General features: G+C 34.7%; 1 protein-coding gene across 1 annotated transcript; it reads left to right on the top strand.

Moving 5' to 3' along the window:
* Positions 1 to 1,864: 1,864 nt before the first annotated feature.
* On the top strand, positions 1,865 to 17,185 carry LOC118192739 (uncharacterized). Its single transcript, XM_035363751.2, has 3 exons — positions 1,865 to 1,997; positions 14,471 to 15,808; positions 16,940 to 17,185. Exons 1-3 carry the CDS (start codon positions 1,907 to 1,909, stop codon positions 17,050 to 17,052), a joined length of 1,542 nt encoding a protein of 513 aa, XP_035219642.1. The 5' UTR covers positions 1,865 to 1,906; the 3' UTR covers positions 17,053 to 17,185.
* The last annotated feature ends 1,875 nt before the right edge of the window (positions 17,186 to 19,060 follow it).

The raw sequence follows: 19,060 nt of genomic DNA, 5'->3' as shown, positions 1-19,060 counted from the left end.
TGCATAATTATGTATAAGAGATAGAGTTTAATATCAAAAAGGTTTTTTAAATCTGTCATTTTATTTTAAAATATATATAAATTGATTTATTTTATAAAAATAAAGAAGTACTCTAAGAAAGTGAAAAAAGGAAATACTTTGATATAAGATGTATACGTATAAATTATGTCGTTGATGAATCGGAGAGCTATTAGGCATTTACTTTTTTAAAAATTATTTTCGAAAATTTTTAGATTTTAGAGAATTAGAGGTAAAAATTATTTATTTAGATTCTCTGTCTTCCAATCGCCAAATACAGGTGGTGCTGAATTATCCTCCACTCTATTTTACCGGGCATCACTTATAGAGCAATTCCACTTTTCCCCAGGGAAGCGTGAAAAATATGCTATGTTCTCGATGAAATTTGAACTCCGGGTCTTTTGATGATAACCGAACCTGCTACCATTTATACCCCGAAGGCATGCAGTAAGGAAGCCTGATATTCCTTATGTTCTCCTCTTCTTAAAAGCTGACTGAGAAGATGACTTAGTCGTCAGTTCCAGAGGGTTTATAATCAATAAATTATCAGCTATCAGAATTTAATCAAGTGTGACTTTAGAGTTATCAGGCATTTATTTCGGAGACAGGAAAACAATAAATCAATTGCGACATTGACGGGATTCGAACTCCTGATCTTCCGATTGCCAGTCGAATGTATTACCAAACCACACACTGAGACCATGCAGCAAGCAAGGCTAAAATTCATTATCCACTCTGGAACACACATATCATTTACATTTAAATGATGAGATTTCATCAAAAAGGATAAAATTAAAAAAAAAAAAAATCTGAAATGTTTCAGATTTTAAATTACGTCCAAAGGGGTGTTTTTTAACATTTTGTGTGTTACCTTTCTTTATTAAATATCATGTTCCTCGCACTTAAACCATAAGATCCAGTGCAACAGCAATATCGCAAAATAGTTTTAAAACGAGCATATCTTTAGAATTTCCGATACAGAGACTCACGCGCTGGAGATAAAAATGTTTTTTCCGCACAACGTTGCCATTGCTCGCTTTGAAATCCTTGAGTTTGTTAATAAAAAATTCGTCAAAGTTTTAAAAAATAGGAAATCGATCATAAAACAAATTTCAAATTTCAAATTTGGTCTTCCACATGCTCATATTCGTTGGAGGATTACGTTATTCAAAATTCGATGACTCTATGTACCGTTATTTTATGACAATGTGAGAAATATACATACATTTACGCAGATTTTCATTATTTAATTTCTTCAAATATAATGCAGGACTTATTTATGGACAACATTTTATGGCAACAGTTTGAAAAGTGAACCGACATTTATCCGTCCGACGCAAAATGCCAAAACGAAACTAATAGTCCTTCGGGATTCAAATCCCTTTGGACTAAAAATTCTGATTCGAATTTTGAAAAAATCTCTACGAGGTGCACTGGCTGTTTTCTAGATGCACCTATGTACCAAATTTCGTAGCCCAGGGTCTAATAGCTTACGCGCCACCCGAACGAAAGACACACAGACTCTTTCTTTTATTACGAGTATATGTAGAGATAACAGTAACTTATTAAAAAAAACCTCACACAGTCTGGTAGATTTAATACAGATTAAATTTAGTGCTTTTAAAATTAAAATTAATTATTAATTATTTTTTTAAAATTTAGATAACTTTCAAGTCATACATGTGCACATTTAATTTAAAAGAGAGGAAAAGTAAGGAAAAACTGTTATCCTAATTTTCACTTTGGCAACAGTTTAAAAATGTATTTGAAATGGTTTTTTTTTTTTTTTTTTTTTTTTTTTTTTTTTTTTTTTTTTTGTCAGCAAATCTTCATAGATTCTCCGTATAAAAGCTTGATCGCTCAGGAAATAAACAGCCCTTCAAGTATAATGGACCAAATAAGCAAAAACTATAAAAAAATTATTAACGAAGCCATTGCAACGGGTGTAATACCAAAAGACTCTCAGGAATTTTATTTATGTAAGTAATGAATATTAGCTTAAATAGTTTCATGAACTGTAATATCATTTTTATCAAAATCCAGAGCAAAGATATTCTGCTTTTGCGTTATATATTTAAATAAAGATATTGGCAGTTATTATTGCTTTATGGTAATAAACTCTAAAATCCTAATTCTTTTATATAAAAAGATTAATAGGTATAAAAAAACTTTATCTCATTTTTTACGTCATTTTAAAGGAAGCTTTCTTTAATAAAAACTATAAAATATTATTTTAAGTAATCTTTTTTTACGAGTAAGTATTAGAAAATAATAACGTCAAATTCTTGTCTTATCTTCGAATTCGGATGCAATTCAAGTCCATGGGAAGGACTTGAATTGGTTGACATATTAAGGTGGCTAATTTCTCGTTGCGTGCTTAAGAAACTTCGTTTAAGTACACGTGCCTAGTCCAAGCAAGCCCTTACGGAACTTCTTAATTCTATTAAAAAAAAAAAAACAAGTTAAATTTCTTCAACTGCCTTTAGAATTATGACCCAGTTTTCTATCAGCTAGGTCATAGATCTTCCATACAAATCTGAAAATTTTAGATATAGTTTCCGCAAGTTTAAATACAAAGGTTCTATAGAGATATGTGTAGATATTTCCTTAATATCTGCGTACAGAATAAAATTTTGTACAGTTTCTAAAGGTACCTTATGTAGAATCTTATGTTTATATATATATTTACTAAAATTTCCAATTTACATTTTTCCAGCTTTAGCAGAGAAGACATTTGATACTTTCTATAGTTCCTTTTCCGCATTAGGTTAGTCTTCCTAACAAAAATTTTACATTTTTGCTAAGGAACTATAGTGCCAAATGTATTTTTTAGCATTAGCTTTTAAACATTCCTCTTATGTAAGTTATAACAAAATATAATAGCTCTTTGAAAAATATAATTGGCGACCTCAAAATTAACATTCTAAATTTAGCCATCTGCGCCTAAATTCATCTCTTCTCACAGGTTCCAGATTTTTCTATCTTACGTAACGTTTTAATGCACATGCCTCTTGTCCAATCAAATTTATTACAAAATGTACAGGCGCGGTAAGGTAGCTTCTCCGCAAAGCAGTTTTAGGGTTGGCATAAAATAGCAAGGAAAGCAGGATTGCCAGATTTGGTGAGAAATCGCTCATTTGGCGACTTTTGGAGACCATGGACGATATACCATGGACGGTTGGAGAACCTTCTGGAACGAATTCTTACCAGTTTAGCCCAGAATGTTCTCGAACACAGGCCGAAAGCTATATAAACCCTGCTGGTCCGCAGTGTCTCAGTGTGTGCCTCGTCGAGAGGGGGAGTCAGAGTGCCTCGTCTGGAGTGCAAGATAGTCAGTATCGAGTTGGTGTCTCGTCTAGCGAGTCAATCCCTGGGGAGTCGATCGAGTTGACAGCCGGGCAGCGAGTGCCGAGTGGGTCGTCGAATGCACCGAAGGAGTCTGTTAGTGTATCGCGATTAGTGCATCGTCGAGAGAGCGTGTTGAGCTCAGGGAACGACTGAACCGAAGAGTCGGGAGCTGTGCTCGTGTGTCGTCGAGTTCATCGCGAGTTGTAGCGTGGAGAGTCTCGAGAGTACGTGGAGTTCCGAGAACGACCAAGCAGAGTCGGGTGCTTTGCAGAAAGCTGTCTCCACCGTGATAGCCTGATAATCTGAAGGCTGTGTTTCTGATCGTGTCAGCGAGTTTATAGTAGTTCATCGACGACTGTAAAAGTGTTTTGGAGCTGTCCTGACAATACTGGTTAATAAAGTGTGTTTCGATAATTCATTAAGTGTCGTCGTTATTCACTCCAAATCTACGAACCCTGTACGAACGTTAAGGAAGAAAATAACGTAACAAATTCATTGTAAACCAAAACTGTGAACTGAAACTTTCCCACTCCCAACCTTCTTCCTCTGAAAGTATTCTTCCCCTTTTTCGCATAAGCTCTCCTACTGGCAAGACGCTTTTAATTCATGTTGCTGCGGCTTACGTGCTTAAGATGACGTCGTACTTCAAAATGCAACTTCTGTATTCAAATATAATTAGGAAACATGTTGTCTAAAAAAGATTATTTGATATACGTAAAAAAAATAATGATTGTGATTTTTCAAGATACGTTGTGCTAAATTGCGTCATCATGCTTTCCACTCAGCCAATACGATCATCTCAGTCATTTATGCAATATCGAAAGCTGTTAAATGTTCCACTGTTTCATCTACACATTTGGAATCATTACATATATTGCCGTTTCGAGACTGATAGCTCTTCTGGTTTAACTCCCATTTGAGCAAAGTACACTAGAGTCAAATATTCTGGTAACTAGTTTAATAGAAAAGTACAGAATTAGGAGTAGACATTCGATAGAAATTTATTTACAGATTTTACAGAGATATGTGTGCATATTCGATGGAGTTTTATGAAGAAATTCTATAAAGGTGCATAGTTTATTTTATTTCCAAAGCTTCCACGAATGGAATCTTAATAATGTGTACAAAATCTACTAACAGAGTCTTAGGGAAAATATCAGATCCGGTTTACATAAAATTGGGCAATAACTTTAAAGAACTTTATGCAAGTTTTCTTGTTTTAATCTTCTGTAAAACATCCTATAGAAGTTTTTGAATATTCGAAAGCATTTAAATTCAGCAAAATTTTCTTTTGAACTTAAAAAGAATGAATAAAACTTTCGTTTAAAACAGAATTTTTTAAATGAACTAAACTTTCGTTTTTAAATAGAATTTTTTAACTTCGTCGAAAATTTGAAATTATTTTTGATTTATGGAAGGTGGTTTCAGAATACATTGTAAATTTCTTTCCTAATAGAAATTGTTAGTTGATTTTGACTTTAAAAATTATTTAAATAAAAGTACATCCATTTTAAACTACTTTTAATTTTAATTAAAATTAAAGGACCATTTCCCTTATCAGGGGTACATGCACAATAATTAAAAGCATTAACTTCACAAATTAAAATTTTATACATGCTGAATAAATTTAATTTTTAGCTATTTTTATGATTTAAATTGATTTTCGATTTTTACAAGGTTTAAATTTTGTTAAATTTTGTATTGCATAAACAATACAGTATAAGAAATTGCACAATATGTTACATAAATTTAGGAACTAAAAAAAGGTTAAGCCAGGAAAGAAAATTTTTAAAAATAATTTCCATTAAAAATTGTTCAGCATTTATGAATAAAATTTTGTTTATTTTTATATTTCTATATACACTGCTGGCCACCGTAAATACACCCCTGAAGGAAGCATGCAAATAACATGAAATTTATAACATGCATTAGTGGAGGTGAGATATGCAAATGATTAGAATTTCAGCGCAGAAGCACATCACGCGCGCTTGTGGCGCCACTTCAAAGCACTATTAAAGGCTTGGAGTTTTCTACGATTTCAAGTTCGGCAATTGTGTTTTTCTTGAGTTTTTATTTTTTTTATTTTTTCAAAAACGATCAATTATGCCTCGTAGTAAACAGCGATCATCGTTTAATCAAGTATCCGAGTTCGAAGAGAGGAAAGATAGTGGCCTACCGAGTGTGTGGATTATCTTTCAGGGAAATCGGTAGTCGTGTTGGACGAAACCAAACAACTGTAATGCGGATATGTGACCGTTTGATGCAGGAGGATACGACGGACCGACGTGTTCGATCGCATCCACCTCCGTGCACCACTTCACGTGATGACAGGAACATTGTGCGCATGGCAGTGACGGATCGCTCAGTCATATCACGAACCATAGCACAGCACATTCAATCTGTAACGCATCATCCAGTGTTTGCGCGTACCATTCTACACCGTTTACACCAGAGTGGTCTGTCCGCAAGACGTCCATTGCTTCGTCTACCCTCAACGCAGAACCACAGACTTCCCGCCGCAAATGGTGCGATGAAAGAAGGATGTGGACGGCAGAATGGAATGAAATTGTCTTTACTGACGAGTCATGCTTCTGTTTGCAACACCACGATGGTCGGATTCGTGTCTGAAGACACCATGGAGAGCGGATGCTGAACAGATGCGTTATGCACCACTCCACTGGTCCTGCACCGGGTTTTATGGCTTGGGGCTGTATTGGATACCATTCTCGCACTAATACGCATTGTCGTACTTTAAACAGCCAGTGCTACATCTCCGAGGTGTTGGAGCCAGTTGTCCTCCTTTACCTTCAGGGTTTGCCCACAGCCATATTTCAACAGTTGCTGAACGATTGACTCAGATTACATCCCAAGCTGCCACACCAGATCAACTTTGGCAACATTTGGAAGCTGCTTGGTCTGCTGTACTCCAAGAACACATCCAAAAGTCTCTTTGAATCAATGCTGAGGCGTGTGGCAGCGGTGATCTCCAACAATGGCGGCTACTCTGGCTACTGATTCTGGAAGGAACCACACTTCACAGAAGTCTATAAATTTAATTGTTTGATGCTTGGTCAACATGTTATCTACTAAATAAATTTTGTTGTCTTTCTTGATGTTGCAATTTGGGTGGCCAGCAGTGTACATTAAAAATTAAAAATTTGTTTTGATTATAGTTTGAAAACTTTGCATCTCTACAAAACCATTCTATCAAGATTTTATAAAATTTCTACGTGCTTTTGCAAAACAAAATTTTTATAAAATTCTATTTTGTGAAATAGAACTTCTTATGAAATTTCTATCCAATTTCACAGCAGAAGCATTTATACAATAGATTATCTATAATGTTCTTTGGGAATTTCTATACAGTTGTATCAGCTTTATTAAATTTATAGTATGAGGCATTTACATTACGGCTTGATCATCGCATTTATTGCTGTTATAAATATCGTAGCAGTGTTCACACCTACTAAAGTTATAGCTTGCTCGAGTCCAAGCCGCCACCAGTTAGGAAAAGGAGACTTTATACATACATCCTTTGGCATAAAAGTTCCAGGGCAATTTTTTTAAATTTTTATTTCTGAGTTTGCAGTACCAAAACAGGAACAAATGTTGTTTTATGTTACCTGGTATGTATTCTTACTTGACATGACCTCTGCCATGTTTCCGCGCAAGCTTACTATGGGCAGGGCTGTGCTTAGCACCACACTGTTCGGATTGTTGTCGCATTAAGGTTACACAAGGGATGCTGATTGTGAGCAAAGAGTGAATATTAAGTTCTGCGTTAAGCTCGGGAAAACCCCTAGTGAAACGTGAAATATGATTAAGTAATCAGATGCAGATGAGGCACTTTCAAGAATTGGTGTTTTCGAGTGGCATAAAAGGTTTCGTGACGTCAGAGATTCAGTGCAAGACGTTCCCAGAGCTAGTCGCCCGCCTATAGCACACATCGATGCAAACGTGCAGCGTGTAAGGCAATTATGGCAAGAAGACCGTCGTGTAATTGTGCATATGATATTAGAAGAACTGAATTTGAATCGTGATGTGTCAAAGAAATTTTAGCGAAGATTTAAGGGAAACGAAAACTTAATGCAAGAATCACCCCTCACTCACTAACGGATGAACAGAAAGAGGAAAACGAAGAATTTCTAGTGAACTTTGGATAGAGCCAGATGTTATGAGACATTCGTGACAAAGATTATTGTGATTTTTTTCTTGTTTCCATGAGCGGAAAGGTGACTGAAAGGAAAACTTTATCAAGATTATTACAGACATCCAATGGTCTGTGACAAATGAGCTTACAAGCATCGCAGTTGAAGATTTCCCTGCTTGCTTCCCAAATCTCCAGAAACGTTGGCTGTTGTGTATAGATAGCCAAGAGGACTATTTTGATAGTAGCTAGGATAATTACTTGGTAAATACAATTTTCTATTTTTTACGACCTTTGTCCTGGAACTTTTCTGTCAAAGAATGTATATATTTGAGCTGGCCTAATTTTTTGGCGAGTTTCATATTTAGGTGAGCATATTTCATCAGCAAATTTAAAATTTTCCCCCACTTTGAAATGGAATTTCCCCACTTTGGTAATTTGAAATTAAAAAAAAAATGTGTATCAGCCACCGTGAAACGTTAGGATCCATGCAAGATTTTAAAATGACAAAAATAAAACATCAAGTCTTAAACTTTTTTTTTTTTTTTCCCCCACTTAGGTGTATTTCTAACGCTTAACATAGACGCCAAATGATAGCGTTTTACGAAAGTCAAAAATGATATCTTATTTTTTGCTTTGATTTCTCATTTTCTTTATACCATTTTTAAGTATCATTTACAAGTTTTAAATCAAAATACCATATTTTCTGTATATCACATTTGCTGGTAGCATGACCTCACTGCCTAATACAAATTATTACAGAACTTTATAAGTAACCCTCTTCAGAAATGCTTCTCTATAAAATTCTACAGAAATTTTATGAAGCTTTCCCAGAGTACAATTCTGTACAAAAGTTGTATTGCGACATCATGTAGAAATTTTAGCTTTTCATAACACCTTATTGATACCACTTTTGGAATTTTAAAATGCACTGTCTTAAATCGCTTCTCCAAAATAAAAATCTTAAAACTTCGGATTCCAGCTTAAATTATTTTACAGATAGTTGCCATCTTCAGCTTCAAAATAAAGAATAATTAAATAAAAACATTTTGATATTTTCATGTGTTTTCAAGTAGTAATTTAGTATTGTATGTTCATATAAACTTTAGATCCCGTCAACTGGCCAAGTAACGCGATGTAGCGCCTGTAGCAAATGGCCGTGACTATAATGTCCTCTGCTCTTTCGTTTCATGTAATTCAGATCAGTTTTTGATAAGTTTGTTTTTACTTCCTTGTGAGAAGGAAAGGGAGTGTTGAGATCTTGAGAGCTAATAAAATGCTCGCATTACAAAGCTGTTCGAATATCAGAATTTCTCCCTTGGGAACCTTTTTGCAACAACGATATGATATTTGATTGCTACATTACAGACCCGGGATTAAATCATTATCATCTTCAAATGTCATCATCTTCAAAAGCAGGAGAAACTCATACGCTACTACACTTCTGATTGGTGCTAATAGATGGCGAATTGAGAAAGCAACTACATACCAAGCAGCATCCGCCAGATGATCACTACAATGGCGACCTGCAGAACTACACACTTTTCCCCACTGAGGACAAATGATGAACTACGTGACACATGCCGAAGTTCTCTCAACCACGCTCCATTATGCAGCAACAAGTACAACCAAGCATGCCCTTACACCACCTTCAACACAACAATCAATCTCATCCGATTAGGTGATGCAGTCACGGAGGCAGGTTTATGGGCATCGCCATGCCCTGTGTATAACACGTAGAAATTAGTGAACATAACTTGGATAAGCATAGCATTTCATACAGTGATAGCAATTTAAAGTATGTATCGTAGAATTGAAGAACTGAAGCAGAAGTCCAAAAAAGTAAAAGTTCATAAGTAAAAGAGAAGTGTCGAATTGCAAAGTTGGCATGGAACGAAGTCCTTCAATGATCAATCTCATGGGCATTGGGCTCACAATCGCGCCTACAAAGCAGCCTCAGTTCACAATGATCAATCTTATCTCTTCATATCGCATCAAAAATGCTTGGAAGGAGAGTGTGTAGTGATCTCGAGACGTAATCAAATAATGCATTGCAAAGCAGTTCAAATATCAGAAGCTGTCCCACGGGAACTCTTTTGCTATTGCAAAATATGGTGGTATGATGTTCGACTGCCAAAAAGAGAGCCGGAATAAAGTCCCTAAGTCACTATCATCTTCAAGGGCATGCGAAACTCTTGCGCTGCTATAGTTATCATTGGAGGTAACAGATGGCGACACAAGCAAGCAACTACATACCCCGTACACCAAGTGAGAATACCACCGCGTGATCACTATAGTGTACTAGAAGGTAGAGACTAACCTGAGCTTTTCAAAAGCCTTAACACTGTGATTATGTATCCCAAGAGCCGAGTCTTTCTAAGTATAGGTCTTAGCCAGAACACTGGGGTGTCCCCATTCGACCCCCCAGGAGGATATTATCCCCAGAAATATTGGATTTTCCCTTATATATACACTGAAGTGCCACTGAATTAGGGGTAGACATGGCTATGCAAATTTTGTAAAGCTGCGAAGCATTTGTGCTCACGTGAGGGCGTTGTGGTAACTACTTATATAGCTAGCACTATGTTTGTTGTTAATCAGTCGTTTCCAGTTGCCAGTATGGATAAAACGCCTGATTTAGACACCTTCGATCGCGGGGAGAGAGTAGGCGAACGACTCATGGCCATTCAATTTCCTAAATCGTCGGAGGGCTAGGATTTTTAAGGCCGACAGAATCAAGAGTATAACGAGAATACACGGATTGTGTGAAAACGCTAGCGATCGGACAAATTGCAAGGCACAATCAGCCTTGAACCCGGATGGTGTGAGAAGGCTCAGCCGTATTGTACATAGCTAGAGAAGCTAAAAATTAGCTCAAATTATCACTCAACTGAATCAGGGCACCAGTCATATAGTCAGTGAATGGATTGTGAAACCCTCTCTTTGCCATATGGGCTTCGGGAGCCGTAGACCCATGGGGCGATGAGTCTCGATTTCGACTACTTAATACCGGCGGGAGGCTAAGAATAGGACATCAGGCTCATGAAGCCATGGATCTTGCACGCCAGGTTGGAACTGTACAAGGCCATGTAGGCTTAGTCACATTCTGGGGTGTTTTCTGTTAGCAGGGTTTGGAAACGTCGGTACTTGTACCAAACTGCCTCAATATGAGTAGTAAGTAGTATACGTAGAGTCGCTGGGCGAGCATTTCCATTCATTTATGTTATCCTGTCATTCATGCGGAAATGGAGTATTCCAGCAAGATAACTGCACCTCTCTCAGGTCCCGGTCAGCTACTGCTTGGTTGGATGACCATTCCTCTGACATTTCTATCAAGATTTATCTACCTAGAAGCCTTAAATCCTATTGAGCACCTTTCGAATATTTTAGAGAAAGGTATGAAGCACATCACATAACATTAGCAACCATTCCTGAATTATGGACAGTTCTATCAGTTGTTTGATTAGCCATTTCCGTAGAATGCTTCCGCAAACTTATTGAAACTATGCCTCGTCATGTGGCAGCCATTATCAAGCCCAGAGGAGGCCCAACTCGTTATTGACTTACTATCTCTAATCCAGTGGTACTTCAGTGTATATACCTCACATAATTAAAAAATGATTAGCCATACAAAGTTAAAATTTTATACATGGGACTGCTATAACAGTGTATATTAATAGACACGCTATAGTGTTTTATTTGAAAACGGATAAACAATGGTGATGCAGTGTCAAAAATTGGGACATTAGAATATCTATTCGAAAAGGAACATGGTTCGAGAATTCTAAAATTACATTTGTGACTTGCAATATTAAGCAGCGGCTATTCGGTGGACTGTGCAAAGAGACTGACTAATGTCTCCTTATAAGAGTTGCAGATAGAAGTATGGCTACTTTGCTGAAAGCAATAAAAGAAAATATAGGCCATGAATCTACAATTGTTTCCGGATTGCTGGAAAGGCTATAAAACTAGTGAATTAAAAACTGCAGGATTTTTATACAAGAAAGTGAATCATCGGTATAAGTTTGTAGATCCTAAAAGTGATGCATCTACTCAAAAATAAAAAAATTCTGCGGTTCCTCAGAACGCCGCAATAAAAATCACCATGTCATCTGCGTCAGCAATTAGATTTCTGTTTAAGTGAATTTATATGGTTCGGAGTTCATAAATAATATGATTATCCTTTTTTTATATTAAATGTCATTAGGAATTTTTCGCCGTCGCAGTAAATGGCGTAAGTTTTCAAAAATTGATTTATTAGTTTATTTAAAGTCTTGAATAAATATTTATGGACATTTTTATGCGCAATAAATAATTTGTATATATCTATAATACAAGCAAATAAAGAATGACTCCCCAATGGTCACCGATTGGCGACCATTGCCAAACTTTCCGCCAGCTGTCGACAGGATAATACGTAAGTACCAAACTTTGTGTATGAATTTTGTGAATAAATATAGCAGAAGAGCAAAAAAATAACCATAAAATTTTGAACTTTTTTTTACAACACCAGTGATAATTTTTACAGATGATGATATCTGGAGTAAATCCAGAAATCTTCATTAATTTACATCTCGCTATACAAATATAAATAGTATATAGCTAATACGAGTATATAAAACAAAGTATGGTAGCACTTAACATTCTGCAAAGATAAACGTTGATCAGCATAGTACGTCTGCTCGACATTCTTTTCTCTTCGCTTTTTATAAGATGACAGAGTTTTTTTTAAAATTAAATTTGACACATTAATATTTGATGCTTTGCTAAGTGCAGCACATTTGCTGAATTTATTAATCAAATATTCATGAATTTTGCATAAGGTGCAAAATAAATTAAAAAAAATTCGAAGTTGCAATTTCGGGTTCCAATGTGTGCATACTCGAGTGGAAAACTATGTGCATTTAGAATCTGGTAGCTGCAATGTCGCTTCTTTACCACAATGAGAAGAACATATATACGCAAATTTTTCATAACCTAAATTGTGGCGATAAGTGTTCAGTCATTTACGAAATGGAAATATCTTTTCTTTTTCACTCTAGCTTAACGTTTGCTACTTTCTGTAATATATAACAAATTGTATAATTTTTTGGTACAGTGTTGCTTATATAATACAAGAATTAAACCTCGTAAAAGCTTAAAAGCATTACAAATCACAAAATTAAATAAAGCATTAAATTAACGCTGTAAATTATAAAATTTTATTTCCTGAAATTAATGCTTTCAATTATTGTGTATGTGAAGAGAAAGGATCCTGATAAGAGAAATAGTTTTTAAACTTTTTTGTTGTTACCAATCTCATTTATCTGACAATGGTTAACACAAGCCCACGACATTCGTCGTGGCAAGAAATCAAATGCACCTGTCGTTGGCAAGGGCACCTTGAGCACCATATAAGTAACAGCCCGATTTTAGCTTAGTTCCGCACCCCCAATTTTGAGAGAGAGCATTTCGAGCATGTTACTAATTTTAAGATAGAAAAGGAGAGCCAAAATAAATAAATAAATAAATAAATAGGAGACTTAAGCGGCTATTACAAATTTAAATTAAAATTTTATTTTATACATTCTTCATCTTTCATATTTTGATATACGCATGCATATATATGTAATACAAAATAAATAAAATAATTTTAACTTATCCCTGGTAAATTGAAAATAATTTAATTAATATTCAAAATATTAGCAGTTATCAACAATACAAGCTGAATATAACAATAACTAAAATATGTAATGATTGTTAAAAAATTTTAATGAAAAATTAAAATATCAATACAAATAAAAAAATAGAAAAGAAAGTTAATATGAAAAAAAGAAAAAAAAAAAAAAAAAAAAAAAATGTAAGAAGGATTGCGATCTCTTTCCAAGTAAGGTTTGAAATCTAAACAGTGCTTCCGGAAAAAATGAAACATAGCAAAGAAAGCAAATTTCAAAATACAGTATATTTGGAGAAAAAGGTAAATAATTCCAAATAAATAAATAAAACAAAATTAAACGACATGAAAATTAAATAAACGATGTAGAAAAATTATGCCTCATTACTGTAAGCGTGTGTGTGAGTAACATAATACTTAGTCAATTTTTCTGAATCTGTAGTCCCCGGACCATAAGTCGTCCTTGAAGCTTATCCTTGTTGTTCTCCTAGAATTTCTAAAATAAAAAAGTAAAATTCAAATGAATTGCGTATATGGCACTATAGTTGAAGATCTCAAAGTTTGGACATTACACAGGGCAATCGTCTATCACTTTGCAGGGTTTATTTTAATTCTCTAATAATTATTTTTAATTTTGAAACCTTTTCCCTTAAATTCTTGTTTCACATCTACAACTCCCTGCCAGAATTAGTTTTCAGCATCGCGTTTTATGTAAATGAGGTAGAACCAGGATTTAATGGGAAATTCAGTCACTTCCGTGGAAGAGCTCAGAAGAGCGTGGTCTGCCTTCGGACTACGCCGTTGCTTTAAGCCTATCTTACTACGTTCAGCCGTAATCTTGCGTGTCTGTTAGTGTTTGCCGAGGAGGTTTAACTACGAGCCAACTAGGTTAGTTATTTCTGGGGAATTTAGGCTTAGTTAGTTAAAATTAGTTTAGTTTTATATTTGCAATCTTAAGTTAAGCCCAAATCGAGGCTTTCCTGTAAGCCTGAGAGGGGCCGTCTGTCAAATATTTCTTTGAGTAAATAAAAGGGTATTTTAACCCTTCCTTGAACTTTGTTTTTATAGTTGTAAGAAGACTAGCGAATAGTCGCTAGACTCTTTCCCAAGGTTCTAGTTGCCAAAGACACTAGATTAACTAGAACTTTATATTAAATAAGTAACCGAGTTGGCCCGTAATTAAGCTTCAGCGGCGAATATTAACAGGCACGTAAGACTACGGCCGAATTTAAAAAAATGAAAACCGTTGCTTTATATAATTCATTTCTTTGAATACTTAATATGTTATCTCTCTATTTCTTCAGCTGCTCTTGATGGCGATAATAGCATCAACAGTGATAGTTCAATTGATTTTCATGACGCTGAAGACTTTGGTTCCATAAATAGTGAGTTACATGAGATCGGAAATGAGCTCCCGCCTTTTTCAAAAATGCCTGGATTTGAAAGTGAAGTAGCTAGTCTTTCAGATTATGAGCAACGAGAACCTTACGATGACTTACTATCTATTGGAGACAGACAGTCTGAAATGACACCAGAGTCAGTGGAAAACTACAGTATATTCGATTTGGACAAAACACTAGGCAACTCGAAAGTTGCTGTAAGCAGCTCAGATTTTGACTCAAGCAGCATAATGAAAAATGTCTGCAAAGAATCGACCAAAATGCGAACATCATATCCTTCTTGCGGGGTATATAATGTTAAGAAGTACCCAAAAGAGAACGAAACAGTGGATTTTAAAATTCCAATTTATGTCGATCTTAAAAACAAAAACGTCAAATTCAGGTTAAAATCAAAGAACGATCTTATATCTTTGAAAGAACATTCACAATGTATTAAGCAGCCTTCTAGCAATGAGGAAGCTAATTTAATGCGAAGAAAAGCGAAAAGCATCCTGACTCCAGTGACACATAGCTCTATTAAAAATCCCAATAGTAAAAAATCTAATACTTACGCTATGGAATTCTTACATAATTCTGTTGAAACTTCCGTGAATTTCAAAGAATTTAACAATGAATGCAAGGACAGTTATAATAAAGAAGCTCAGGAATTCTGTGCTCAGGGACGAAATATACCTACATTTGAATCAAGAAGAGAATGCCCAACTATTAAAAATGATTACCAGAACTATAAACAAGCGACAAATGTTAGGACAAAGGAAAAATTAAAAATGGATGAACCTTTAAATTCAGCTTGCATTGCTCATGAGGAAAATTTTTCTAAGCTGTCCCACCACTTTAAAAATACGGCAAAAGAAAACAAAAGATCTCTTCCAAAACTTAAATTTGGCAATAGAAAAAATCCAGAAAGCATTCGAGGACAAACATTGTCTAATTGTAAAACATTTGCAGTTCAAAAAACGCAACCTCCTCAAAAATCTGGATATTGTAAATGTGGTCTTCAGAAAAAGTCCAAGAAACACACGGATACTCAAACAGAAGCACGTGATGATGATAATCATGAAAAACACTTAAAAAATATTAAATGCCAAGAAAAAACGGAAAATGATAGATTGTTGAATGTTAATATTATTTGTCAGTTTTATTCTAAGGAAGATACTGGAGACGAGCAAAGTAATTGTAGTGACGGAACAAAACAAACAAAGGCTAATCAAAAGGCATCAGATTCAGATCATGTACATAAAGGTAAGCAATTTAATCTCAAGGTTTTAAATACATTTATTTCTTTCAGGAATTACAAAATTTTAATTTTTCTAATCATTAACACTTAAATCTCCATGCCACTTTCACATCTAATATATGTCATCAATTATATCTGTATGGCTTGAGGTCAATATTGCAGTCCTAAACCTTTCATTTTTTTAAAACAGACATTTCGGCACTTCCTTTTTGAACACACGTAGTCGCTAACAAGCAAAACTTAATATCCTAGTGTGTAACTTGCGATTTTTAAATATCACCAAATTTTTATGCAGTGGCTACTTTAACAAGGAAGTAGCAATATTTCTTTATGTATTGCATCTTAAATTAATTTGCTGTATGCATTATAAGGGTCTTTAATTATTGTGCAATTTGCTTAAGTTATATATTTATTGCGGAATTCTGTAATTAATAATAAAATTAACAAAATTAAATTCTAAAGTTCCTGCGAATACTTTTCCTTTAAATGAAAACCATACAACTATCAACTAGAAGATCTGCAGTTCCTTCTCCCAGCTGATTTTTAGGCCCATTAGTGGCCGAGTTCAAATCCCGGTCAATAGGTTGGTTGCATACGTGTTTTCATGATTTTTCTCATATATAAGGTGATTAGGAACCACTTTCCTTTAAGAAATCCTTCATGGCAGCATTCCTCAGGCAGGTGGCTCTTGAGTGCTTTGTCATAATCAAACAAATAAATAAATGAAATCGAGAGGAAACGTAAACGAGCTCTTAGTTGTCGTTAAAAAAATCTCTAGAGTGTTAGTTTGCAGTTTTCAGCTAACCGAGAAAGAGCTCTTATGTTTCTTCCTATTAAGCATGGCATCAGTTTTCATGTGTTTCCCATAAAGTGCTTCAACAGCTAAATTTGGCATGTAATTCAAAGTTATATGCGAGCATGAAAATTATTTTCTGCAATAAAAAGTTTTATTGACTTAGTTTACACCATTCAGTAATGGAGAGAAAAGTTATTCTAATATTAACTTAAAATATACTCGTATTTCTTTCAAACGTTTCTGATAATAATGAACATATATGTAATTTACTGCTTGAAAGAAAATCATGAAAAACATTTATACATTTATATATATATATATAAAATATATTCTTTTTCAGATTTAGAAGAAACAATAATTTCCGAAGAAGGAGCCCAAAGGAGAACCACATGCCGTTACTTATCAAAAATTTTTTCCACAGTAAAACAACAGGCAAAGGGAAAGAAAAATTAAAAACAGCTGCTTTTAGTTGGTACTACTTCACATATTTTATAAAGAATAAAACCATTTTCAGCACGTAACGTGTATTTTAAACATAAAACGTGTATTTTAAGCACGTAACGTGTATTTTAAGCAATAAAACCATTTTCAGCACGTAACGTGTATAATTGCTACTCGAGAGAAGATTATTGTACTTAATGATATCCCAATAATTTAAAAATAAAGAAAACTTAGTGCTAATTCAAGATTCTTTATACTATACGCTACAGTAATGAATGGTAAACCGAAATTCAGACAATGAGGTAACATTCTGATTGGGCGATTTGAATTGTTTAAAACCATTTTTTATAATATAAAGAATCTGAGAAAATTGATGAAAGTATTGTTGCGTGCGTAAGGATTTGTAATGGATTGAATGCATACAGAACCAACGACAGCTTGATGAAATTTCTTTTTCAAAAACAAATTCAAGAAATATTTTACAGTTTGGTACTTTTCACACGAAAGCACTGATACAGTTCTTCTCGGCATGAATCAATGCCGAGAAGAACTGTATCAGTAGCACAATCAGCAGTCACCGACTACTAAGAACTACTAACAACAGACAGACTACTAAGAACATTAAACACAAGTCAATGCAAACCGCGTGTAAAGAGCCAAGCTCTTACGGAAATCTCTCACTACTCCGAAGTCAATTCTGAACTAAAAAAATTCAGAACTGATGATCTCTCCGGTCTTATATAGCTTTTCCTCGCCTGCCGAGAATTATCTAGTATCTTCCATTTCTCGAAATTACTGAAAGACATATACAGTTAAAAATGCATATAAAGGCGGTGTATGGTTACAATTAACATATACTGATTAGTTATAGTTATTCAATTACAGTACCAATTATTGTTATACAGGGACCGTGCCAAAACGTCACCAAGTTTGGCGTAATTTGGGGATTCCTTCCCAAATCCGGGGACAAAAATGAGCCGCCAAAAACCATCGCTGTCTCGCGAATTTGGTGAGATAGCCATTTACCTCAGTGTTAAATGGACTTGCCTCTGTAATCTTATTTTCCTCGCGAAGCTTCACTCTTGAGGCCTTTCATGTTACATTTTAAAACAGATACTACAATTTTAAACATAATTTCAGTAAAATTATTTACATATATACAAAATTCGTAACAATATGGTAAAAACTAGGCAAAATATATAGTGTTGCGTGCGTACGGTTTCGTAATAAATTGAATGCATAAGTCCGATGAAAAGTGAATAAAATTTATTCTTATCACAACAAATAAAACAAAATGCTGAAATTTCTTCAGAGATATTCGTACAATATCGCAATATCTCACAGTAGTTATATTTTAAACTACTAAAACGTTGAACAGAACTCAATTAAAAAAAAAAAAAAAAAACACTGAGAAAGCTAATCCGATCTCACCGCGAATTCGCTACAATGAATAACAACAATCAGTAAACAACTGAATTGAGATACTTTATTCTGGCTTTTATAAGCTTTTTAATCTGTCACGAGAAGCTTTTCATAATTTCTCGAGTTTTCTGGAAAGCAAAAGAGTACAATTACAAGATATCTATTTATTAAATGCGCGTGCTCCTATATTTTAATTTTTCTCACGTAGCTTTCTCTTCAAATAAGTCTCGTGCTACGTTGCACGGAGATATAAAACAATTTTAGTCATAAATCTCATAAAAATAGCAAATTAAATACAAAATCCGTAGCAATATATATGTAAAATATAAAAAAAATACGACGGCTTCGCTCTGCGCGAACAGGCAACCTATAATTAACTTTCCGCAATTTCAGGATTTCCCTAGACCAGTGCTTTCTAGACCATACTGGCACGTTATATAACTGCTAGTATAAATAACTGTGCGCGCCATTTTTCGTCAGACTGGCTTTCTTCTACCGCTGCTACAAGTCTTTGCTGCTCATCCCATCTTTTTCTTTCCTTTGTTAGAACAGATATGACGTAGAAAGTCTAAATTTAATCTTACTTAGTTTAAACACT

The sequence above is a fragment of the Stegodyphus dumicola genome, chromosome 12 (assembly GCF_044657685.1).
Source record: "Stegodyphus dumicola isolate Sdum_Otavi_A_Nest chromosome 12, ASM4465768v1".
NCBI classification, from domain to species: Eukaryota; Metazoa; Arthropoda; class Arachnida; order Araneae; family Eresidae; genus Stegodyphus; species Stegodyphus dumicola.
Note: the sequence above shows the minus strand (reverse complement) of the source record. Positions and strands in the feature narration are given on the sequence as shown.